We start from the raw sequence: 26263 nt of genomic DNA, 5'->3' as shown, positions 1-26263 counted from the left end.
CAGAGTCTCCTTCCTTTTTGGGTAAATAATATTTCATTGTGTGGATATACCACATTTTGCTAATCCGTTTGTCTATAGATGGATACTTTGGTTGCTTCTACATTTTAGCTGTTGTGATGTTCCTTTGAACATGGGTATACAAGTATCTTTTTTAGACCCTGCTTTCAGTTTCTTTGGATATTTACTAGAAGTGGAATTGCTGGATCACGTGATAATTCTACGTTTAACTTTTTGAGGAACCACCATATTGTTTTCCACAGTAGCTGTGGTTGATAATTTTTTGCTGTTACTGCTAGCACTCTAAGTTATGTCTTTGTGGCTATGTTAATTTTTAGCCTTTCTAATACTAGCAAAGTTTGAATTGTAATGGTTGGATTTTTTTGTTAATCTTTTTTTAATCTTTTCAGAAGCAAGAGAAAAAGAGGAAGAAATGAGCAGAGAGAAAGAATTAAGGCAAAATGAAGATATTGAACCAACATCCTCAAGATCAAATGTGGTCAGAGATTGCTCCAAATCATCTTCCAGGTGCCTGATTTTCACGAAAGACTTCTATTAAACTATCAGTTTTTAGGTGTTCGTAGAGTTTTTTTTTTTTTTTTTTTTTTTTGAGACGGAGTCTCGCTCTGTCGCCCAGGCTGGAGTGCAGTGGCCGGATCTCAGCTCACTGCAAGCTCCGCCTCCCGGGTTCACGCCATTCTCCTGCCTCAGCCTCCCGAGTAGCTGGGACTACAGGCGCCCGCCACCTCGCCCGGCTAGTTTTTTGTATTTTTTTTAGTAGAGACGGGGTTTCACCGTGTTAGCCAGGATGGTCTCGATCTCCCGACCTCGTGATCCGCCCGTCTCGGCCTCCCAAAGTGCTGGGATTACAGGCTTGAGCCACCGCGCCCGGCCGAGTTTTTTTTTTTTTTTTTTTTAATTTTTCTGAGACGGAGTCTTGCTCTGTTGCGTGCTGCAGTGTGGTGGCGTAATCTTGGCTGACTGTAACCTCCACCTCCTGGGTTCAAATGATTCTCCTGCCTCAGCCTCCCAAATAGCTGGGATTACAGGCATGCACCAGCACGCCTGGCTAATTTTTGTGTTTTTAGTAGAGGTGGGGTTTTGCCATGTTGGCCAGGGTGGTCTCAAACTCCCGACCTCAGGTGATCCGCCCGCTTTGGCCTCCCAAAGTGCTGGGGCTATAGGCGTGAGCCTCCTGAGTAGCTGGGACTACAGAGGTGCACTACTACTGCTGGCTAATTCTTGTATTTTTAGTAGAGGCATGGTTTTACTATGTTGTCCAGGCTGGTCTCAAACTCCTGACATGATCTGTCTGCCTCATTCTCCCAAAGTCCTGGGATAACAGGTGTCAGCTACTGGGCCCGGCCTCCAGTTATTACTTTTTTGAGATGGAGTCTTACTGTTTGACCAGGCTGGAGTATAGTGGCTTGATCTGGGCTCACTGCAACCTCCACTTCCTGGGTTCAAGTGATTTTCCTGCCTCAGCCTCCCAAGTAGCTGGGATTACAGGTGTGGGTCACCATGCCCTGCTAATTTTTTTTGTATTTTAGTAGAGATGGGGTTTCACCGTGTTGGTCAGGGTGGTCTCCAGCTCCTGACCTCATGATCTGCTTGCCTTGGCCTCCCGAAGTGCTGGGATTACAGATGTGAGCCACCACGCCTGGCATCCCAGTTACTTCTTTTCGACAATGCAGCAGTGGCCTAACACATTGATTTTGTTTATCTTGTCAAAAAATCAACGCTTGTTTCAGTGATTTTTTCAATTCTTTGTTTTGTTGTTTGGGATGGAGTCTCGCTGTGTTGCCCAGGCTGGAGTGCAGTGGCGCCATCTCGGCTCACTGCTACCTGCACCTCCCGGGTTCAAGCAGTTCTCTGCCTCAGCCTCCCAAGTAGCTGAGATTACAGGCGCCCACCACCACACCCAGCTAATTTTTGTATTTTTAGTACAGACTGGGTTTCACCATGTTGGCCAGGCTGGTCTTGAACTCCTGACCTTGTGATCCACCCACCTTGGCCTCCCAAAGTGCTCAGATGACAGGCGTGAGCCACCGCACCTGGTGTTATTCTTTTTTTTAGTGTCAATGTCATTTGTAGTTCTGCTCTGATTTTTTTTATTTCTTCTAATAATTTTTGGTTTGCTTTATTCTTGCTTTTCTAGTTCTTTGAGGTACCTCATTAGGTTGTTTATTTGATGTATTTCTACTTTTTATGTAGTTGTTTATTGTTATAAATGTTCTTCTTAGTACTGTTTTCTTTGTTTTCCACAGGTTCTGATATGTTTTGTTTCCATTTTCTTTTGTTTCAAGAAATTAAAAAAAATTTTTTTTTTATTGACTGTTTGGTCATTTGGGAGCCTGTTGTTTTATTTTCATGTATTTGTACAATTTCCAAGGTTCCTCTTGTTATTGATTTTTTAATTTTTCTTTTGAGACAGGGTTTCACTCTGTCACCCAGGCTGGAGTGCAGTGGCACATTCTTAACTCACCGCAACCTTCACCTCCCAGACTCGAGCGATCCTCCCACCTCATCTCCTTAAGTAACTGGGACTACAGGTGTGTGCCACCATGCCTGGCTAATTTTTGTATTTTTTGTAGAGACAGTCTTTCACAATGTTGCCCAGGCTAGTCTTGAACTTCTGAGCTCAAGCAATTCGCTCACTCTACCTTGAAAAGTGCTGGGATTATAGGCATGAGACACTGCGCCTGGCCTGATTTTGGTTTTGTTTTGTTGTGGTTAGAAAAGATACTTGAGGGCTGGGCAAGGTGGCTCATGCCTGTAATCCCAGCACTTTGGGAGGTCAAGCTGGTGGATCATGAGGTCAGGAGTTTGAGACCAGCCTGGCCAACATGATGAAACCCCGTCTCTACTAAAAATACAAATATTAGCTGGGCGTGGTGGCTCATGCCTGTAATTCCAGCTACTTGGGAGGCTGAGGCAAGAGAATCACTTGAACCTGGGCTGAGGAGTGAGCCAAGATCATACTCTGGCACTCTAGAGTGAGACTCTGTCTCAAAAAAAAAAAAAAAAAATCTGTTTTAAAACAGTATAGCTGGAAACTTGTGTGTTAATCATAAGGGGGAAATTTTGGAGTGTGAATAGCTTAATATAAATTTATTTAGTCATTTAGTTATTACTTATTGAGCGTCTTCTGTGGATTACATAGTATTTTAGGCACTGAGATACAGCAGTTAGCAAGTCAGATGAGACCTTTGTTCTCATGGAGCTCTCAGTGTTGTGGGAGTATTTGAAGGGATGGATAACAAACAACTAAATAACCAAATAAAATAACTTAGCAGGCATATAATGAAGATAAAGGTACTTCAGGTAATGGGAAGTGGTGGTGTGCCTGAAGGTTTAAAAGGGGTGTGCCCTTAGGCTTCTTTGAGGAGGAGACATTTGAGGAAACTCCAAAAATGAGAAAGAGGCTGTGTAACAATCTATGGGAAGGATAAGTCAGCCAACGGAACTCCCAAGTGCAAAGACCTTGTTGTGAACTAAACTTAACCTGTTGAATTAGAAAGAAGGCCTTGGAGTGGAGATTTGAGCTAGGCAGTGGCTCAAATCTAGAAACTCAGATCTTCATGGAGGTTTGCTAGTTCATATATCTCTGTTTAAGGGTAACCTGAATGTGAGAATATATTCTTTTCACTGTTTAACCTAGATGAAAACAAAAAGAAAAATCTCAAGTTTTTCCTTCAGTAGATATTGAGCGCCTCTTATAGGTGAAGCATTTTTTAGATGCTGGAAATATGTTAGATGCTAGAACAAAATGGAAATTTGTGCTTTCCTGGAGCTTACATACCAGAGATACTTCATTAGAAGGCAGTGACACTTTTAATCTTATCAAATATTTGAAAGATTAATTGATACAATTAAGAATGCTGAGTTCTTAACTCTGGAGGCAGGTGGAGGGGTGGTGGATGGTGAGGGCTATACTTACAGGTGTTTGCTAGAGACCTTAATGAGAATGTATAATAGTCCTCAGGTATGGTGGATAGGAAACCACTTGGGAATCAGTATGCTATGCTCTAGACTCTCAAGCCTGTCCAACCTGCCTTATACTGTTGTTGATTTCTTTTAGACTTTTAGCATCCTGAAGCCATGGTTTTTAGTTTCTGTCTCTAGTGATAAGTAGAAAAGAGGGATGAGGAAATGGCTTCACTGGCCCAACCAGAAACAAATTAAGAACCTATGACTGTATTCTGTCCCTTGGATACCCCTGGTTAGAGTATGGTGTTTTTAGAATGCAAGGACGCTACATTTAATGTTTGGCAAAGTGGCAAACTTGGACTAGCCGTGAGAAATAACTTGTATTTCAGAAATTATATTGAAACATTTTGGGAGTAACTTCCTTACATGACTGGCATTATTTGCTACTGTGGCAATCAGGGATTGGATTCAAATATAGTTAATTGAGGCACTGGCCAACTCAGTGGTTTTTGTCCATTACTATTTTGTAGTTTTTCTTCTGTATTTCCTTGTTCACCTGTCTCTTTTAAAATTTTTTAAATTAAATTTTTATTATATATCTATATTTTGAGACAGGGTCTCACTGTTGTTCTGGCTGGAGTACAGTGATGCAGTCATGGCTCACTGTAGCCTTGACCTCCTGAGCTCAAGTGATCCTGCCACCTTAGCCTCCTGAGTAGCTGGTACCACAAGCACATGCCACCACACCTGGCTCATTTTTATTTTTTGTAGAAACAAGGTCTTGCGATGTTTCCCAGGCTAGTCTCAAACTCTTGGGCATAAGCAGTTCACCTGCCTAGGTCCCTGAACGTGCTGGCGTTACAGGTGTGAGCCATTGCACTCAGTCTCACCTGTCTGTTTATGAGTGCTAATGGTCTAATGGCCCTTTAACGTAAAATTGCTGTGACCCTTTATTTTTGACTTTGCATAAGACAGTTTTTTTTTTAAACTTTCTTAAGATAAAATAATATTTGCATTAAACATTTAATGTTTGAACTACAAATTTGAAAAAATTAAAAAATACCCAAATGTTGTTAATAGGAGAGGAAAAGTTTCCTGAGAAACAAGTACTATTTCCAAAGTGTGCTCTTTATTGCAGCAGAGGCAAAGAGTTTCTGTTTCTGTGTTTTCAGGGATACAAGCAGCAGTGAAAGTGAAGAGAGTTCTGACTCTTCTGATGATGAGTTAATTGGCCCTCCTTTACCCCCTAAAATGGTAGGAAAACCAGTTAATTTTATGGACGAAGATATCCTCGGTGCTTTACCTCCACCTCTTAATGAAGAAGAAGAAGCAGAGGAAGAAGAAGAGGAGGAGGAGGAAGAGGAAGTAAGTATTTTAGTGGTAATTTAAAAATTCAGTGGAGTAATAGCTTTAAAGTACTGTAGAGATCAGTCCTGCTAAACTGTTGTTCATGAGTAAGAGCCATTTTAAAAATTGAGGAAAGGCTTAAACCTGTAATCCCAGTTACTTGGAAGGCTGAGGCTGGAGAATCGCTTGAACCTGGGAGGCAGAGGTTGCAATGAGCCGAGATTGTGCCTTTGCACTCCAGCCTGGGAGACAGACTCGTCTCCAAAAAACAAACAAACAAAAAACCCAAACCGAGGAAAAAGGCCGGGTACAGCGCTTACACCTAATCCTAGCACTTTGGGAGGCCGAGGTGGACGGATCGCTTAAGCTTAGGAATTGAAGACCAGCTTGGGCAACATGGCGAAACTCTGTTTCTACAAAAATGCAAAAATTAGACGAGTGTTACGGCGTGCATCTGTGGTCCCAGCTACTCAGGAGGCTGAGGTGGGAGGATAATTTGGGCCCAGGAGGCAGAGGTTGCAGTGAGGTCGACGGATGACACTCCAGCTTGGGTGACAGAGTGAGTCCCTGTCTCAAACTACACCCCCCGCCACCCCCCGCAAAAAACCTGAGGAAAATAACTGTGGAGTTTATTACTGACAGCCTGTATTGAAAGAACTTCAGGAGGAAGAAAACAACTAAAAAATAATAAATGGAGAGCTGAAAGCAATGTGTTAAAAAGAAATAAATGGATAAAAAATTTTGTTAAATCTACATATGTGGCTGGGTGTGGTGGCTCACACCTGTAATCCCAGCATTTTGGGAGGCTGAGGCAGGCGTATCACCTGAGGTCAGGAGTTCGAGACCAGCCTGAACAACATGGAGAAACCATGTCTCGACTAAAAATACAGAATTAGCTGGGCCTGGTATGGCACATGCCTGTAATCCCAGCTACTCGGGAGGCTGAGGCAGGAGAATCACTTGAACCTGGGAGGCGGAGGTTGCAGTGAGCCGAGATTGCACCACTGCTCTCCAGCCTGGGTGACAGAGTGAGATTTGGTCTCAAAAAAAAAAAAAAAAAAAAAAAAGGTATAATCTTCAAAATACTAAAAGGAAAGAATGCTAAAGGAAATGGTGTACTTTTGTATTTGACACCTGGGGTAGGTAATTTTTTAACACCTCCCTTCTTTATGTGATGAATTATTTTTAGTAATAATTATGAAATGAAAAAAATAATCAGAAAAGCAACAGCTTTTGTAAATCTGTCAATGACTGTCAAAATCGGTAGTCTTTGCATATTCCTCCTCAGTACATAGTGTAGCAAATTTGTCAATCTATGTCTGTCTGTAGTTGATCAAATAAAGCTTCTGATTTCAATTTTGTACATTTTTCTTTCACATGAAACAACAGATCTATAGTATATATACTCACACTTGCACGTGCATTCATGTGTGTGCATATGTAAAATTAAGAAAAGAAACAAGAATAAAATAAGAATAAATTTGGCAGTTTCATTAAAATTTTTGTTTTACAATAAGTTCCAGAAATTAAAATGTTGATTGTATATTTTTTTCTTTTATCAATTCTAGTGGCTTTTAAATATCTCTGTAGGTTGAAATATTTTGGCTGGGCACTGTGGCTCACGCCTGTAATCCCAGTACTTTGGGAGGCTGAGGAGTGCTGATCACTTGAGATCAGGAGTTCCAGACTAGCCTGGCCAACATGGTGAAACCCTGTCTCTACTAAAAATACAAAAAATTAGCTGGGTGTGGTGGCGGGCGCCTGTAGTCCCAGCTACTCGAGAAGCTGAGGCAGGAGAATGGCATGAACCTGGGAGGTGGAGCTTGCAGTGAGCTGAGATGGCACCACTGCAGTCCAGCCTGGGTGACAGAGCAAGACTCCATCTCACAAAAACAAACAAACAAACAAACAAAAACATTAGCCAGGCATGGTGACAGGAGGCTGAGGCAGGGGAATTGCTTGAACCCGCGAGGCAGACTGCAGTGAGTCGCGATTGCGCCGCTGCACTCTAGCCTGGCAACGGAGCAAGACTCTGTCTCAAAAAAAATTTTTTTTTCATGAAAGTGTCTTTACAGAAAATTCATTTTATATTTGGTAAAAACTTCTTTTTTTCTCTAAAAATCAGAGAAAATGGCTACATGATGTCAAACATTGCCATTTGATGACCCATTGCTTTAGAATGCTTTTGGTGAAAACAACTGAGGTATTCAAACATTTACCCTTTTAAATTCTTTTGCCAACCATGTCTCTTGTTTTTTCTTTTGGCATCCATAGAAAACAGAATTGGATTTGCTTAGCATTTTGTTTCTTTGTCTTTATAATCTTTGTTTATTTTGAATCTAGTATTTAAATGCAGAAATGTAGTACAACAGGGATTGGACATAGGAAATTACTGTTGAAGTGAGCTTGAATGATTCTGAACCATGGAAAACAGTATGTAGAGACCTGAGTAGCTGAGTGTGTTTGTGCATGTGTGTGGTGCAGATAACTGGGAGTTCTCCAAATTAACTTCATGTAGAATACAGTGGTTATTTATTTATTTTATTTATTTATTTATTTATTTTTGAGATGGAGTGTCATTCTGTTGCCCAGACTGGAATGCAGTGGTGTGATCTCGGCTCACTGCAACCTCCGTCTCCCGGGTTCAAGTGATTCTCCTGCCTCAGCTTCCTGAGTAGCTGGGATTACAGGCATCTGCCACCACGCCTGACTAATTTTTTGTGTTTTTAATAGTGATGGGGTTTCACCATGTTGACCCAGCTGGTCTTGAACTCCTGACCTTAGGTGATCCACCTGCCTCAGCCTCCCAAAGTGCTGGGATTACAGGTGTGAGCTGTTGCACCTGGCCAGAATAACGTGTTTATTAAAAGATAAGTAATAAAAGCATGTTAATTGAAGTTCACATATATGTTATTAAAACTCAACAGGAACCATAGCAAAAAGAACATTAAGTAGTATCTAAGCTGACATTGTTTATAATTGCCATCACAAGGTGATAATAAAAGGCAGGCTTATCTTTACTTGATTTTATTATCGTTTTTAAGTTCTCCACAGAAAAGGTGTACCCTCTTATTGTCTGTGTTACTTCCACTGTTAATTCTCTCGATATGCCATTGAAGAAAATTCACCTATTGCAATAAAAGACAGGAAAGGAGAAAGAAGAGGTAGAGGAAGATAATCTTGGTTAATAGAGATTATGAAATAAGATGGTAGGTATGAATATAAATATATCAGTATTAATAGATGTAAATGGACTAAACTTGCCACTTAAAATACAAAAATTCTCAGATTGGGTTAAAAAAATTTAGGTATATATGCATGTTATACCTGAATTATAATTACACAGAAAGGTTGGATGTCAAGCAGTAGAATATAGCAGGAAAATACCCAAAAGATAGCTGATTAATGTTATAAAATTGGTATTCAAATCTTTAAGTCATAATATGAATTAATGATAAAAGTGACATTCCTTAATGGTAAAAGGAACAGTTTATTTTGAAGGAAAAATTGGCAGTCCTCAACCTCTATGCATTTAACAATATATTGAAAGTGTATAAAGCAAAAATTGACAAAATTACAAGGAGAAATGGACAATATACAGTCAATCAGAGATTGAGAGATTGTTAAGACAGTAAGGAGACAGATTTGGAGAAGACAAATGAACAAAGTTTAACGTATTGAATGTATATTGGAGCCCTCGTTCAACATTTTAAGCATAAATGGACAGTGAAAAACAAACATATCTAGTTCCTAAAGTGCTATGGAAACATTAACTACTATGGAAACATGAGTTTGGTAGTTCACTGAGTAGGTAATATTTAGATTTAGCTATGAATGTGACAGTGGGTGTAATGGACTGAATGTGTCTCTCTAAAATTCATGTTGAAGCCCTAACCCCCAGTGAGGCTGTATTTGGAGATGGGGCCTCTAAGGAAATAATTAAGGATAAATGAAGTCATAAGGCCCTGATCTGATAGAATTAGTATCTTTATAAAAAGAGACACCAGAAAGCGTGCACTAACTCCTCCTCCCCCATGGGAAAGGAGGAATGGCTTTGTGAGGACATAGCAGAAAGTGGTCGTCCGCAAGCCAGGAAGAGAGGTCTCACCAGAAACCACATTTGTCCACACTTTGATTATGGACCTCTAGCCTCCAGACCTGTCAGCAAATACATTTCTATTGTTTTAAGTCACCCAGTCTGTGGTATTTTGTTTATGATTGTGTGAGCTAATAAGGTTTGCAGGGCTGACTACTGGTTGATAAACAGAAGGGAAGAAAGAAGCATATTGCAAGCCAGAAAAAAGTTGCTACAGCGAAGACCCAAATGTATATAAATACAGCTATGGTTGTGAAATTGCACCTGATTAGTGCATGGCTGAGTTTTCTTACTAGGAGAAAGTAGAAAGATGAGGAGGATGAGATCAGATCCAGAAAGTATGATTAAATGCTTTCTGGAGGATGTGGAATTTGAGTAAGCTTTGTAGAGGATTACAGTTTTTTTTTTTTTTTTTTTTTTTGGAGACAGGGTCTCTCTGTCACCCAGGCTGGAGTAGAGTGGTGCTTCAAAGCTCACTACAGCCTTGACTTCTTGGGCTTAAGCAATCCTCCCACCTCAGCCTCCCGAGTAGCTGGGATTACAGGCATGTGCCTCCACACCTAGCTATTTTTTTTTTTTTTTAAAGTAGAGATGAGGTCTTACTACGTTTTCCAGGCTTGTCTCAAACTCCTGGGCTCAAGCGATCCTCCTGTCTTGGCCTCCGAAAGTGCTGGAATTACAGGCATGAGTCACTGCCCGGCCGAAGATTAATTTTTTTTTTTTTTGAGATGGAGTCCTGCTCCGTCACCCAGGCTGGAGTGCAGTGGTGCAATCTTGGCTCACTGCAACCTCCTCCTCCTTGGTTCAAGTGATTCTCCTGCTTCAGCCTCCTGAGTAGCAGGAATTACAGGCACATGCCACTGCACCCAGCAAATTTTTTGTATTTTTAGTAGAGATGGAGTTTCACCATGTTGGCCAGGCTGGTCTTGAACTCCTGACCTCAGGTAATCCACCTACCTTGGCCTCCTGAAGTGCTAGGATTACAGGAGTGAGCCATCTTGCCTGGGCCAATTTTTTTTTTTTTTTTAAATTTTTGTAGAGGTGGGGTCTCACCATCTAGCCCATGCTGGTCTCACCTGGGCTCAAGCCATCCTCCCACCTTGGCTTTCCAAAGTGTTGGTATTACAGACATGAGTCATTTTTAAATATTATTTTTTAAGATTACATTTTTAAATATTATTTTTAAATGACAGATTATTTTTAATTGACATAATTGTACATATTTCTGGGGTAGAGTGTGATCCTCCACACTTGTATACAGAGTGTAATGATCAAATCAGGGTGATTAGCATATCCATTGCCTAAAACACTGATCATTTCTTTGTATTGGCAATATTCAAAATCCTCACTTTTAGCTCTTTGAAAATATAGAGTAAATAATTGTTAACTATAGTTACTTTACAATGCTATAGAACACTAGGACTTATTCTATCTGGCTGTAATTTTGTGTCTGTTAACCAAACTCTCCCTATACCCCTCTTTTTCATACCCTTTTCACCCTTTCGTTTCTGTTTCTACTATTTTCTTCACTTTTATGAGATCAGTTTATTTAGCTTCATCTGAATGAGAACATGTGGTGTTAATCTTTCTGTGCCTGGCTCATTTCATTTAACACAATGTCCTGTAAACTCATCTTTGTTACTGCATGTGACATGATTTTATACTTTCTAAATTTGGCCAAATAGTGTTTGTGTGTGTGTGTGTGTGTATTAAATTTTTAAATCCATTCATTTATTGATGGACATGTAGGTTGATTCCGTATCTTGGTCATTGTGAATAGTGCTGCAGTGAAAAGGGGAGTGCAGGTATCAAATGTGAATTTCCTTTCCTTTGGATATATACTCATTAGTGGGGTTGCTGGATTATGATAGTTTTATTTTTAGTTTCTAAAATATTGATAATGTATGTATTTTTGGGATATATCTGATATATATTGTGATATATTCATAAAATGTGTACAGATTAAAACAGGGTAATTGGAATATCCAGGATATCCATCAGCTTAAATATTTATCTCTTTCTTATGCTAGGAACATTCAAATTATTCTGTTCTAGCTGTTTTAAAATATACAATAAGATTATTGTTAACTATGGTCACCCTACTGATCTTTTGAATACTGGGTCTTATTCTCTTTATCTGACTATATTGGTACCTGTTAATCAGCCTCTCTTCATCTCTCCCAGCCCCCGAACCTTCCCAGCCTCCAGTAGTCACTAATCTCTCTTCATGAGATATACTTCATGTAAGAGCATGTAAAATCCTCCCCTCCCCTCCCCTCCCCTCCCCTCTCCTTCCCTTCCCTTCCCTCCCCTTTCCTTTTTTTTTTTTTTTTTTTCCCCTGAGTCAGGGTCTCACTCTGTCACCCAGCCTGTAGTGCAGTGGCACGATCTTGACTCACTCCAACATCTGCCTCCTGGCCTCTAGCCATTCTCGTGCCTCAGCGTCCTGAGTAGCTGGAATTACAGGTGTGCGCCACCACGCCCGGCTAATTTTTTGTATTTTTATTAGAGATGGGATTTAGCTATGTTGGCCAGGCTGGTCTTGAACTCCTGGCCTCAAGTGACCTGCCTGCTTACACCTCCCAAAGTGCTGGGATTACAGGCATGAGCCACTGTGCCCAGTCCCCAATCCATCTTTCTAACCCCTCATGAATTATGTTCATCTTTAAACTCCAACAATATTCTAAATTCAGCACATCTAAGATAAAACTTAGGCTTTTACTTTGTCTTTTTTTTTTTGTTTGTTTTTGAGACGGAGTCTCGCTCTGTCGCCCGGGGTGGAGTGCAGTGGCCGGATCTCAGCTCACTGCAAGCTCCGCCTCCCGGGTTTACGCTATTCTCCTGCCTCAGCCTCCCAAGTAACTGGGACTACAGGCGCCCGCCATCTCGCCCGGCTAGTTTTTGTATTTTTTAGTAGAGACGGGGTTTCACCGTGTTCGCCAGGATGGTCTCGATCTTCTGACCTCGTGATCCACCCGTCTCGGCCTCCTAAAGTGCTGGGATTACAGGTTTGAGCCACCGCGCCCGGCCGGCTTTTACTTTGTCTTACTTGAACTTTTGCTGTAGCCACTTAGCTGGTCTCTTTGCCTCAAGGATCTTCTCTTTTAATCCCCTTTCCCCACAGGCAGCAAGATTAAACTATCTGTAACACAAGTCACATTGCAACTAATAGTACTAATTCCCTAAATGAGGGAAAACCACCACCACAGCAGGGCAGGACTCCACCTGGCGATTTCTGAATCTGATTTGAGTTTTTTGTTGTTCGTAATCGCTGTGGCTTTTTTCACAGTCTGTTTAACAGGAAAGCAACCAATTTCACATAGTTGAGTGGCTAGATAGTTTAGCAAATATTGTTGAAATTAATGGGGTAATATTTTTAAAAAGAACCTTTAACCTAGTGTTAACTTTTTAAACAAATTAATATTTTTCATTTTAAGATGGGGTCTATTCTCTCAAACAGGCTGGAGTGCAGTGAATTTTTTTGACTTTCATTCAAGTGGTGTAATCATAGCTCACTGCAGCTTCAACCTCTCGGGCTCAAGTGATGCTCCTGTCTCAGCCTCCTGAGTAGCTAGGACTACAGGTGCATACAACCACATCTGGCTACTTTTTATATTTTTTGTGGAGTGGGGTCTTGCTCCCTTGTTTGTGTGACCTTGAACTCTTGGCCTCAAGTGATCCTTCCACTTCAGTCTCCCAAAGTGTTGGGTTACAAGTGTGAACCATTGCACCCAGCTATCCTAGTGTTTCTTAATCTGAATGTAATAATCAGCTTTGGTGCAGTTAAAAAATATGCATGCTTAGGTCTTGTACTCTGGAGATTGATTCAGTATAACTGTAGTGGAACTTGCCTTAACTCCTGCAATTTGTATTATTTATAACCAAAGGCTCCACAGGTAATTCTAATGGATTTCCTCCCAGTCTAGTTGTGCTGTTTACTTAATCACAGTTGGGGTCATAGGGTAACTACGTTAGGGTACCTCTGCAGATTATGATCTGTATCATGTATCATGGATACCTAACTATATGGGATATTGCTTATAAAATATTTCTTCTTAAAAAAAAAAGGGAATGAAATTATTGCTTTTTTATGATAGTGAAGCCACTTTAAAGGTTTCATATACCCTTTCATATAGCTCAGTTAATATATTTTGATCAGTATTTTATGAAAAAATATTTTTTCTATAATAGGTGCATGTTAGTATCTCTGAAGCATTAGTGTTTAATTTCTTCTGAAGATGACATGGCAGAGGCCATAAGCTGCTGGTGTTTTTGAATCTCGTTCATTTTTATATCCTTGTAGTGCCTGAATTAACTATACCTATTAAATCATAATCATATTCTCAGAAGGGCCATGAACATGTAGATATTCTGGAAACTGAGCCTGTAGCTCTGACAGCGGTTTTTTTTGTTTGTTTGTTTTTTAAATCAAGTTTATTTTTCAATCATGTTCCTTCTGTAAGTTATTGTTTTTATTATTGAAACTCTATTATTTAGTATCAAGAGCCTCGAAAACGTTCCTTTCCTTTAAACTCAATAGCCTTTCTAGGATTCTATCCAGAGGAAGTAATGCAAGATTTGGACAAAGCTTTATGCACAAAAATAATTGTCACATTAATACTTAGAATTGTGGTTTTCTGAATGTGTTGGGATTACTGCTGGGGGTGTGGTATGGTGGGATGGAGTCCCTCCTTAGAATTGTGGTTTTCTGAATGTGTTGGGATTACTGCTGGGGGTGTGGTATGGTGGGATGGGGTCGCTCCTATCAGTTTTTGGCCAGGTCAGCTCCATTTTTATGTTAAGCTTCCTCAGAACCTTCTCTTGATGAAAGAGTTCCAAGTCTGAACATGTTTGAAAATACCAACATATGTAAAATATTAGAATAATTAGAAAGAATATAAATACTTAGTAATAGGGAGAAGGACAAATAAATTGTGTTGTGGTCATGTAGAATGTTATGCAGTCACTAAACATGTTTAATAAGGGTTTTTAGTAGCACTAGGAAAGGATGTAAAACTGAATAGACAGTATGATTTCAGTAATTTAAACGATAGATATGTGTGGAACAAAGTACTCCCATTGCTTGCTTCTAGATTGTGGGATTGAGGATAATATGTTTTTTTACCTTATACTTTTTTTTTTTTTTTTTTGAGACGGACCATCACTCTTGTTGCCCAGGCTGGAGTGCAATGGCACGATTTCGGCTCACTGCAACCTCCGCCTCCCGGGTTCAAGCAATTCTCCTGCCTCAGCCTCCCAAGTAGCTGGGATTTACAGGTGTGAGTCGCTGTGCCCAGCCCTCCCTCATACTTTTTTATATGTTTCCAGTTTCCACATTGATCATAGCTGTGCCCATAATCAGAAACAATTATTGGTGTTATAAACAGTTATTGTCCTTCATTTTATGACCTCAATTCAAAAATCTAGAACAGATTAAAAAACCCAAAGAAAACAATATTGGACATGAATACAGAATGAGTCTTAAGTACTAGTAAATAAGTTTATTTTTATTTTACCTCATCTCAAAAAGGATTTAATGGACTGGTCACAGTGGCTCATGCCTGTAATCTCAGCACTTTAGGAGCTTCAGGCAAGAGGATCACTTGAGCCCAGGAGTTTGAGACCATCCTTGCCAATGTAGTAAGACCCGCATCTCCACAAAAAATAAAAAAGACAAGTGTGGTCATGTGCACCTGTAGTTCCAGGAGAATTAGGTGGGAGGATCACTTGAGCCTGGGAGGTGAAGGCTGCAGTGAGCCATGGTTGCACCACTGTACTCCAGCTTGAGTGACAGAGTGAGACTCTGTCTCAAAAACAAAAAAGGATTTAATGAAGTGAAATGCATAGATTAGGAAGAAGGAAGGGAAACTGGAAAACCAAGGAAAACAAATAAAGTTAATTAATATAAAGCCTGAGAAACAAGAGTCTTAAATACCTGGCTATGGGTAGGCCAAAAAACCTAGTTGTCACTATTCCTCTCTTTCCCTCATACCTCACATCCAATCTCTCATCCATTAAGTCTTACTAGCTCTATCTTGAAGGCATATTACCAGATCTCTCCACTTCTCTGTCTCCATTACTACCACTTTAGTCTAATCCTGTATCACTTCAGTGTCAGTAGCCACTAAAGTCTCCCAGCTTCCATTCTTGACTGGACTACTATAGTAGAAAAAGTAGCAAAATACAGATACAGAGAGGCAATATAGGATAGTGGTTAAGAGAGTGAGTTCTGGAGCCAGATGGGGCTCCTTCACTTTAAAGCTGTGTGATTTTTGGGCACATTATTTAACCTCTGTGTCTGTCTTTCCTCCTCTATAAAATGGGACTGATAAAATTATCCACTCTGATTGTGTGGATGAATTAAATGAGTGAATTAATGTGTATAGAACCCTTAGAATAGTAGCTGGTATTTAAAGTGTTCAGTGTCAGCTGTTATCATTAAGGTCATTTATTTCAATAGATAGCAAAGGAGGAATTGAAAAACAAATTTAACATGATTTCTAATACAAAACTTAAACTAAAAGGAAACTTTCATATCATTTGAAGTAATTCATGCTTCATACTAACAGTCAGTGTTGTACATAATTAAGGAGCAATAGAGGTAACAATCACATTATTATTTAATATTATCCTAGACATTTTTGCCGGTTAAAATGATCAAGACTGCGTTATAAGGAAGAGGTGGGAATATTGGTGTAGTTTATATGACTCTACCTGAAACAAAAAGAATTAATCAAAACTGTTAGATTCATTTAATAATGTTCAGTTTAAAGTGTTAAATGTGAAAGATAACTTTTTAAAATTTATTTATTTATTTATTTATTTATTTTTTGAGACGGAGTCTCGCTCCGTCACCCAGGCTGGAGTGCAGTGGCCGGATCTCAGCTCACTGCAAGCTCCGCCTCCCGGGTTCACGCCGTTCTTCCGCCTCAGCCTCCTGAGTAGCCGGGACTATAGGCGCCCGCCACCACGCCGGGCTAATTTTTGTATTTTTAGTAGACACAGGGTTTCACCGTGTTAGCCAGGATGGTCTCGATCTCCTGACCTCGTGATCCGTCCACCTCAGCCTCCCAAAGTGCTGGGATTACAGGCGTGAGCCGCCATAAGATAACTTTTTCACAACAGGAATAACAACAAATAATTAGGTGTAGTCCAGGAATTTGAGATTGCAGTGAGCCAGCTGTGATCTCTCCACTGTACTCCAGCCTGGAGACAGAGTGAGACTCTGTCTCAAAAGGAATAAAGTTAGGGAGAGATGGGCCTGAATATAAAGAATAGTATAAAGCTTTTCAAGACATAAAATTTAAGTAAGTCAGGGTGGTTTAGTGCTTACACCTGTAATCTCAGCACTTGGGGAGGTCAAGGGGGGGGCTGATCACCTGACCTCAGGAGTTCAAGACCAGCCTGATCAACATGGCGAGATACCATCTCTACCAGAAATACAAAAAATAGCCGAGTGTAGTGGTGAGCACCTGTGGTCCCAGTTACACAGGAGGCTAAGGCGGGAGGATCACCTGAGCCTGGGAGGCAGCGGTTGCAATAAGCTGAAATCGTACCATTGTACTCCAGGCTGGGTGACAGTGAGATTCCATCTTAAAAAAAATGGAAATAAGTCAGAACCGCTAAATAGTTGGTAAATATTTCTCAATTTTTTCCTACAGAGGTAAAATAATTAGTCCAATTTATTTGCCTACTTAAATCTAGCTATTAAGTGACAAGAGTTGTTATGCACACGTAGGCTATCTGTGCTTTTTTTTTTTTTTCTTTTACACTTTTTGTCTGTTCTTGTAGAAATGGGGTCTCGCCATGTTGCCTAGGCTTGTTTCAAACTTCTGGCCTTACGAGATGTCCTTCTGCCTTGGCCTTCCTAAGTGCTAAGACTAAAGGTGTGAGCCACAGGCAGGTGAGCCACTGTGCCCAGCCTAACCATGCTTTTACAGTATGGTGCTGCCTCCCATACTTAGAAGCCTGTGGAATTGATCCTGGAGCCTGTTTTAAATGTATATTACTTAGTGTATTATTAATTTGGCTGCCAGTGACAGAAAATGCAAAACAACAGTGACTTAAACAAGATAGTTGTCTTTTCTCTCCCTCACATTAATGAATCAGGAATTAAATGGAATAGAACTAGTTTTCAGGTGCAGGATATCGCAGATCTTGTCTGCTTCTGTCTTTTTTCCTGCCATCTTTAGTATACAGGCTTCAAGTTAGATGCTGTAGCTGTAGCCATTAATTTTGCATTTTTGTCAGCAAGAAGGTAGAGGGACAAGGCCAAGCAGTGGCTCACGCTGGTAATCCCAGCACTTTGGAAGGCTGAGGTGGGTGGATCACCTGAGGTCAGGAGTTTGAGACTAGCCTGGCCAACATGGTGAAACCCCATCTCTACTAAAAATATAAAAAAATTAGCCAGGTGTGGTGGCACGCCCTTGTAATCCCAGCTACTCAGGAGACTGAGGCAGGAGAATCACTTGAACCCAGGAGGTGGAGGTTTCAGTGAGCCGAGATCATGCCAGTGCACTCCAGCCTGGGCGACAGAGCAAGACAGTTGGCTCAAAAAATAAAAAAAAGAAGGTAGAGGGATAAGGATAAAGAAGCCTCCTCATTTTGAACTTTGTATCTTTGTTTAACTTGAGAAGTGTAGTAGTTTTTCTTTTTTGGAGGCCAGGAGTCTACCTAAAATTTGATGCTTCCAATACAAAGAATGGATAGTAAGGGGCAACTAGCAACTGAGAGCAGTGATTATCTATATTCAGTATTTGTTGCTTTCAGTTATAGCAATGACAAATTATTTATTTATTTTGGATTTTTTTTGGTCTTTTTAGACATTGTGAGTGGTTCTTTAATATTGTGTGTGTGTGTGTGTTATATGTAATACATATATAGCATGCGTGCTTATTTGATTTTGTTTTGTACTCGTGAACATTAGCTACCTTTCTCCAAAAGAATAAAAAATGTAAAGTTTATTGGTACTAACGCAATCTTTAAACTCTTAAGATTTGGTCATAGTATTAACATGCATGAATTTCATTTTTATTATTATTTTTTAGATGGAGTTTCATCTTGTTGCCCAGGCTGGAGTGCAATGGTGTGTGATCTTAGCTCACTGCAACCTCTGCCTCCTGGGTTCGAGCGATTCTCCTGCCTGAGCCTCCTGAGTAGCTGGGATTACAGGTGCCAGCCACATGCCCAGCTAATTTTTGTATTTTTAGTAGAGACGGGGTTTCACCATGTTGATAAGGCTGCTCTTGAACTCCTGTCCTCAGGTGATCCACCCGCCTTGGCCTCCCAAAGTGCTGGGATTACAGGCGTGAGCCACCATGCCTGGCTAAATTTAATTTGAATTCTTTTGTGTCTGTCTGGTTCTGCTGTGTAGTTATTCTACTGTTTCTCTTCAGAAATGAGATGTAATCTTTTTGGTTTATTTTATTAAGGGACAATTCCAAAAAACTAACCTCAGCTGAGATTTTAGTCAAGTTTGATTGTGTATCTGTCAGGTTTGTTTATATCGAGGATCATTGAAGCACTCATAAGGGAAATGAAGGTATAGAAACTGCCTTTTTCCTTGCTCCCACTAACAAATGTGAGAAAGTGGCTTTTTTTGTTTTTTTTTTTGAGGTGGAGTTTCGCTCTTATTGCCCAGGCTGGAGTGCAGTGGTGCGATCTTGGCTCACTGCACCCTCTGACTCCTGGGTTCAAGCAATTCTCCCGCCTCAGCTTCCCGAGTAACTCGGATTACAGGTGTGTGCCACGATGCCCAGCTAATTTTTGTATTTTTAGTAGAGACAGGGTTTCATCATGTTGGCCAGGCTGGTCACGAACTCCTGACATCAGGTGATCCACCCAGCTCGGCCTCCCGAAGTGCTGGGATTACAGGCGTGAGCCACCGCGCCCGGCCGAGAAACTGGCTTTTTTTAAGAGAATGTTTTAGTTGCTCACTCTTTCCCATTATTTTTTACAACTATTATAATTCATTCCTCAGTTAGCAGTAGCTCTATCAGTAATTCAGAATATTTTTTCAAAGACATGACAAATCTTTCATCACAATAGGCAAATATATAGAAAACCTGATGCATAAGTGTTTCAGACTTCACCAATCCCTATTTCGCCTATTCATTTTCTCTGACAAAGGGGTCCACTGGTGTTTTTTTTTTTTTTTTTTTAAAGGAATAGGGTTTTGCTATGATGTGCAGGCTGGTCTAAAATTCTTGGGTTCAAGTAGTGCTTCTGCCTAAGCCTCCTAAGTAGCTAGGACTACAGGTGAATGTGAGTCCATCCAGCTTAGAGTTCATTAGGTTTTTTTTTTTTTTTCTTTTTCTTTTTTAGAGACAAGGTCTTCCCATATTGCCAAGGCTGGTCTTGAACTCCTGGGCTTAAGAAATTGGCCTGCCTTGGCCTCCCAAGGTGCTGGGATGATAGTTGTGAGCCACTGTGCCTGGCCTGAGTCTGCTAGTTTTGACTTGAGTACTGATCAAAACTCTAATGCTACTTTCTCATTCCTCCAGTTTCTGCTTGTTAAAATTCTGTGCACCCTTTAGGGACCATTTGAAGTATAATTTCCTCTAAGCAACCTCTCCAGATGCTAGCTGCATGCGCTACTTCCCAGGCTTGGTTTCTGGCTTCTTGTTGTTAAATCATTACTTGTGTGCTTGTCCTAACTCCCTTACCTTTCTTTTCCAATCATATATTAAGACCTCAAGTACAGGAACTTTTGTATAAAAGGTATGGTAGTTTTTAAAAAGTCCTGTATCTTCTAATGCAATACCTTATAAATGGTATGACAGAGTAAATATTTGTCAGATGGAATTGAACATTTTTGGTTTTTATAAATGAAAAGCTTGTGACATTCAAATGTGTTTTTTCTTTATGACACATAGCCCTTAGTTTCTGTATGGAAAATGGAAGTAGGTATGGAAGTGTGAACAAAGGAAATATGAGCATAGAAATGTAAATAAACATCTATTTCCATAAGAACCATTGTACATGCCTTGCCCTAACCTTACAATTTAGATACATTATAGTTTAATAATTGTAAGAGCTGCCTCAAGATAGAGATTACTTAATTAATTAAATTTATAGATTAAAACTTTATTTTTACTTTATTTTGATAGCTTATGAACCTACCTGGCAAATGAGTCAGAAAAAGTTGTAGTTTCTTTCCTTATAACAGTCACACAATACTTTCTGAAAAGTGTGATTGTTTTTATTAAGGCGTAACTATTTGTTTTTTATTTTTATTTTTTATTTTGTGGAGATAAGGTCTTACTGTGTTGCCCAGGCTGGTCTCCAACTCCTGGCCTCAAGCAACTTTCCTGTCTCAGTCTCCCAAAGTGCTGGATAATAGGTGTGAGCCACCACACCCTGCTTTTAAAGTGTAATTTAATATAAGAATGTGCACAGATCTTATTCAGTTTGGTGAGTTTTGACAGTTACATGTATTGTGTGTAACCACCATCCCAAATAAGGTACAGAACATTTCTGTCATCCCTATAGTTCCTTGTGCCCCCCCTAATTACAATACTTGTTTAAAAATGATTTATTTATTTATTTATTTTTTTGGCCAGATGCAGTGTCTTACACGTGTAATTCTAGCACTTTGGGAGGCCAGGGTGGGTGGATCACTTGAGGTCATGAGTTCAAGACCAGCCTGGCCAACATGGCCAAACCCTGTCTCTACTAAAAATACAAAAATTAGCCAGGTGTGTTGGCATGCACCTGTAATTCCAGCTACTTGGGAGGATGAGACATGAAAATCGCTTGAACCTGGGAGGCAGAGGTTGCAGTGAGCTGATATGCCTCTGTACTCCCGCCTGGGCTACAGATTAAGACTCCGTCTTGATTTGAAAAAACTAAAAAGACTTTTTGATAGCTCTAGAATAGGGAGCAAAATTACCAGAGTCCCAACTGTAATTAATTTTTTTGTTTCTTTTATGTATTTTACTTCAGTTACTAGTTAGTAGTTGGATTTAGTTTTACTGCTAAAGGCACTGTATTAAAAATATTAATTATAATTTCTTTTGATAAATTTTTTTATTACTTATTTTATTCCAATTTGCTTATCTATAATGGTAATAAAATTGTTCTTTTCAGTAGAATTTGAAGGATTATGATTATTTTTCTTAGACCTAAGTAAAAAAATATTCAAGTGGGAAGTATCAGAGAAAAGAGGTGAAAAATCATCTTTTGGCCGCATGCTGTGGCTCATGCCTGTAATCCCAGCACTTTGGGAGGCCGAGGTGGGCATATCGTCTGAGGTCAGGAGTTCGAGACCAGCCTGGCCAACATGGTGAAACCCTGTCTCTACTAAAAATGCAAAAATTATCTAGGCGTGGTGGAGCATGCCTGTAATCCCAGCTACTCGGGAGGCTGAGGCAGGAGAATTGCTTGAACCGGGAGATGGAGGTTGCAGTGAGCCGAGATCGTGCCGTTGCACTCCAGCCTGGGCGACAAGAGGGAGACTCCATCTCAAAACAAAAAACAAAAAAAAAAACCACAGAAAACCCATTTTTAATCATTTCTATTAACTTGTTCATGATTCTAATTTTTGTTTTTTAGGGATGAAGGAGGTTATAACTCATAATTAAATGGAAACTTTAGGATTACTGAGGATTTTAATTATCTTTGCTATCCTGTTTCCCATTACTACAGAAAATGGAAAGTTGGAGTTTTATGACTGTAACTAAGGGCTGGATGTAATAGCAACTTTCTAGTTGTGAGCACCTGTTTTCCATGAACTCTGTCTGACTCCCTGGCTGGCACGTTCTGTGGTGGAGAGTCCAAGTTTGGGCCACCTCTGTGCTGCTTTGTCTTGTGGTCTGAGGCATCTCATCCCCTTGGCCTTGGTCATTGCCAGCCACCTGTATCAGTCAGTCTCTTTCCCTGATACATGGGGAGAGGCTGAAGAATTCAAAGCGGGAGAAAACTATCTTTTAGTTCTCAGGAGTTGATGTGAGAATAAAATGATTCATGTAAACACGCAACACAGGACTCATACTAGGCACTCAGAATTGCTGGGTTTTATCATTGTTTTCATCATCAATACCAATATTTGATCAATGACCAATTTTAATTTAATTGAAGTTGACTTCAATTAAAGAAGAAAAGTGTTTAAAAAGTGGTGTGAGAAAACGTAATGATTTTAACTTCAAAGTAGAATTAATGTCCTTTAAAACAGAGTAATTTAATTACACCTGCAAGGTTCTGTCAGCAGAGGATGCTAGAAGCTGTATTCCAAAATCCAGTGAATATCTTCCTTAGTGTTTTGAAACTGCTAATGTGTGAAGATCTTCATTCTTTAAAATGGGCACCAGGGGGCAATCGAAGCTCTTTGGCAAGCATCCAGTTTTTCCCCTTGCCTGTCTATAGTGGAAGGAAAAAAAAGAATCTTTTATAAATAATGTCTTCTAGTGAGTTTGAGATTCAGATTAGTGTTGGAATAATTACTTTTTTTCTCTGAAGAAGAATGCAGAAAAATTCTCTTAAATGTATTTAAAATTTTATCTTGAGCTTTTTAGATAAGTAACAGATTCCTGGACGGGCGCCGTGGCTCACACCTGTAATCCCAGCACTTTGGGAGGCCAAGGTGGGCGGATCATGAGGTCAGGAGATCGAGACCATCCTGGCCAACATGGTGAATCCCTGTCTCTACTAAAAATACAAAAAATAGCTGGACATGGTGGCGTGTGCCTGTAATCCCACCTACTTTGGAGGTTGAGGCAGGAGAATCGCTTGTACCAGGGAGGTGGAGGTTGCGGTGAGCTGAGATTGTGCCGCTGCACTCCAGCCTGGCAACAGAGTGAGACTGTGTCTCAAAAAAAAAAAAGATTCGTATGTGGGAATTTTAAGGATAGCTTCCTCATAATTTAATATTGAAGTTTATAAAGTCACATAAGGTTTATTTCTGTGATCATTAGTGTAATCCAAACTTTTGAAAATATATATCAGATCTTGCCGGGCGCAGTGGCTCATGTCTGTCATCTCAGCACTTTGAGAGGCTAAGGCAGCTGGATCACTTGAGGTCGGGAGTTTGAGACCAGCCTGACCAACATGGAGAAACCCCATCTCTACTAAAAATACAAAATTAGCCAGGCATGATAGTGCATGTTTGTAATCCCAGCTATTTGGGAGGCTGAGGCAGGAGAATCACTTGAACTCAGGAGGCGGAGGTTGCGATGAGCCTTGATTGCGCCATTGCACTCTAGCCTGGGCAACAGGAGCGAAACTCTGTCTCAAAAAAAAAAAAAAAGAAAAAAGAAAATATATATTAGATCTTGTCACTTCTCTGCTCTAAACCTCCAGTTTCTTCCTATCACTTCAGATTCTTTGCCTTGGCCTCTGCAAATCACACTGACTTTATCACCTCCTACTCCCTGGCTTGCTCACTCCTCTCTAGCCACACTGATCTTTCTGATTTTCTCTGAAGACCTCTATTCTTATTCCCACATGGAAACTTTCTATTTACTCTTTCTTCCACATGGAATAATACCCAGAACTTCACATGGCTCCTTTATTTTGCTTGGATCTGTGCTCAAGTGTTACCTTCTCTGTCCATCTTATGTAGGTCCCCCTGCTCCCCATCCCACCTCTTTTCCTGTCACTGCTTTATGGTACTTATCATTATCTGACATTTTTGTGTATTAGTTTATTGTGTTTCTTCACGTAAAAATGTAAGTTCCATGAGGACAGTCTTTTTTTTTTTAACTGCTGCATCCTCAGTGGCTTGACAGATACCTAGCACATAGTAGGTACTCAAGAAATATTTGTTGAATGAATGGAATGGCCATCCTTGGCTATGGGCATGGCTACTTTCTTCCTAAACGTTTCATTGAATCAAGGTTAGCTTCTGATCTGGTCACAATTATTATTTATTTTTTTTTGCAGACAGAGTTTCCCTCTGTTGCCCAGGCTGGAGTGCAATGGGATGATCTTGGCTCACTGCAAGCCCCACCTCCCAGGCTTAAGCGATTTTCGTGCCTCAGCTTCCTGAGTAACTGGGATTAAAGGCATGTGCCACCATGCCTGGCTAATTTTTTAAATTTTAATAGAGTCAGGGTTTTGCCAATTTGGCTGGGCTGGTCTTAGAGTCAGGGTTTTGCCATGTTGGCCAGGCTGGTCTCAAACTCCTCAAGTGATCTGCCAGCCTTGGCCTCCTAAAGTGCTGGGATTACAGGCGTGAGCCACTGTGCCCAGCCACAGTTATTCTTTAGAAACGGAGAAGCTGATACTCCACTTACACATTTCTAGGTTGGTTCTCCACAGTTATGTCAAAAGGGTGCAGTCTTTTTAAAGCTCCCTTTCCAGGTAAGCTTTTATATCCTCTCAAGGGTTTCTGCCTCTGAGCAATGGTTTTTATTTTGCTCAACAAATATTTTGTGCATCTGCTGTGTGAATGGACACTGCTAGTATGGATCAAAATGAGGATACTTTGAGGAAGATGGACTAAGTTATGCAGATAATCCAAAGCATACTTTAAGTGCAGTGACAAATATGGGGTAGTTTTTATCTGACTTTGATTATAGTCTCTTTATTTACAAGTTTTTGTTTTTTTCTTTTTTTGAGACAGGGTCTTACTCTGTCACTCAGACTAGAGTGCAGTGGCATGCTCACGACTCACTGCAGCCTTGATCTTCCAGGCTCAAGCAGTCCTCCCATCTCAGCTTCCCTAGTAGCTAGGACTACAGGTGGGCGCCACCATGCCCGGCTAATTTTTCTGTGTTTTGGAGAGATGGGATTTCCTCATGTTGCCCAGGCTGGTCTCGAACTCCTGGGCTCAGGAGTGCTGGGGTTACAGGTATGAGTCACCATACCCGGCCACCACCGTCCCTGCTCTGTTTTTTTTTTTTTTTTTTTTTTTTTTTTAAAGAGACAGCATCTTGCTCTGTTGCCCAGCCTGGAGTGCAGTGGCACAATCCTAGCTCACTGTGACCTCAAATTCCTGGGCTCAAGTGATTCTCCTGTCTCAGCCTTCTGAGTAGCTGAGACTGCAGGCATGCACCACCATGCTGAGCTAATTATTTTATTCTTTGTAGAGATGGAGTCTTGCTATGTTGCCCAGGCTGGACTTGAGCTCCTTGGCTCAAGTGATCCTCTTGCCTTGGCCTCTCAAAGTGCTAGGCTTATAGACGTGAACCACTGTGCCCAACACAAGTTATTTTAATGTCCAGGTATTCAGCATTAAACTCTGGTAAACATCTGTCAATTTAGTGTATAAATAGCAAATTGCAAAACTTGCAAATGTAATATATCTGTGCCATTAAGTAAGTGGAAATGATGTTAAAGAAGTTCTCCATTCCACTCAAAGCATTGTAAAGTGAGGAACTGGTTGAACTAGAGCAGTTAGTTCCTGACTGGAAAAGAGAAAATTGACAAGAATGATACATGATTTGAATATCATAGGATTTAAGAGCCTTTGAAAAAATTGAAGACGTTTCTATAAAATAATACTTGATTCATTCTTTGTGGATTCTAACATTTACTATATTCTGAGATTTGTTATGACTTAAATTTTGAATTATGAATTGAATTTTATTCAGGATTAAACTTTGACCTAAAAATTTAAATTTTATTTTAAGATATTTTAGTGTAATCTTTTTATGCCCCCTCTTCAGTGAAAATTTGAATCTCCTTTTTTTTTTTCTCTCTTTTTTTTTTGAGACAGAGTCTTGCTCCGTCGCCCAGGCTGGAGTGCAGTGGCACGATCTCGGCTCACTGCAAGCTCTGCCTCCCGGGTTCACGCCATTCTCCTGCCTCAGCCTCCTGAGTAGCTGGGACTACAGGCGCCTGCCACCACGCCTGGCTAATTTTTTCTATTTTTTAGTAGAGACGGGGTTTCACCGTGTTAGCCAGGATGGTAATCTCCTTTTTAATTGACTACTTCTCTTACAGTCATGAAATAAA

The 26263-nt window shown here is 40.3% G+C and overlaps 1 protein-coding gene across 6 annotated transcripts in view; it reads left to right on the top strand.

Moving 5' to 3' along the window:
- LOC105473089 (WD repeat domain 70) overlaps positions 1 to 26263 on the top strand; it is a 388018-nt gene that overhangs the window by 21725 nt on the left and 340030 nt on the right. For 2 of the 6 annotated variants that reach the window (XM_011726713.2, XM_011726718.3), the window contains exons 4-5: positions 408 to 525; positions 5100 to 5292. In XM_011726713.2, the coding sequence (XP_011725015.1) occupies positions 408 to 525; positions 5100 to 5292 (311 nt within the window). The remainder of the gene's footprint in view (positions 1 to 407; positions 526 to 5099; positions 5293 to 26263) is intronic. The other 4 variants (XM_011726716.2, XM_071099000.1, XM_011726712.3 and 1 more) reach the window with 3 other exon arrangements.

This window comes from Macaca nemestrina, chromosome 6, assembly GCF_043159975.1.
Source record: "Macaca nemestrina isolate mMacNem1 chromosome 6, mMacNem.hap1, whole genome shotgun sequence".
Classification (NCBI taxonomy): domain Eukaryota; kingdom Metazoa; phylum Chordata; class Mammalia; order Primates; family Cercopithecidae; genus Macaca; species Macaca nemestrina.
This window is presented reverse-complemented; position numbering and strand designations above follow the sequence as displayed.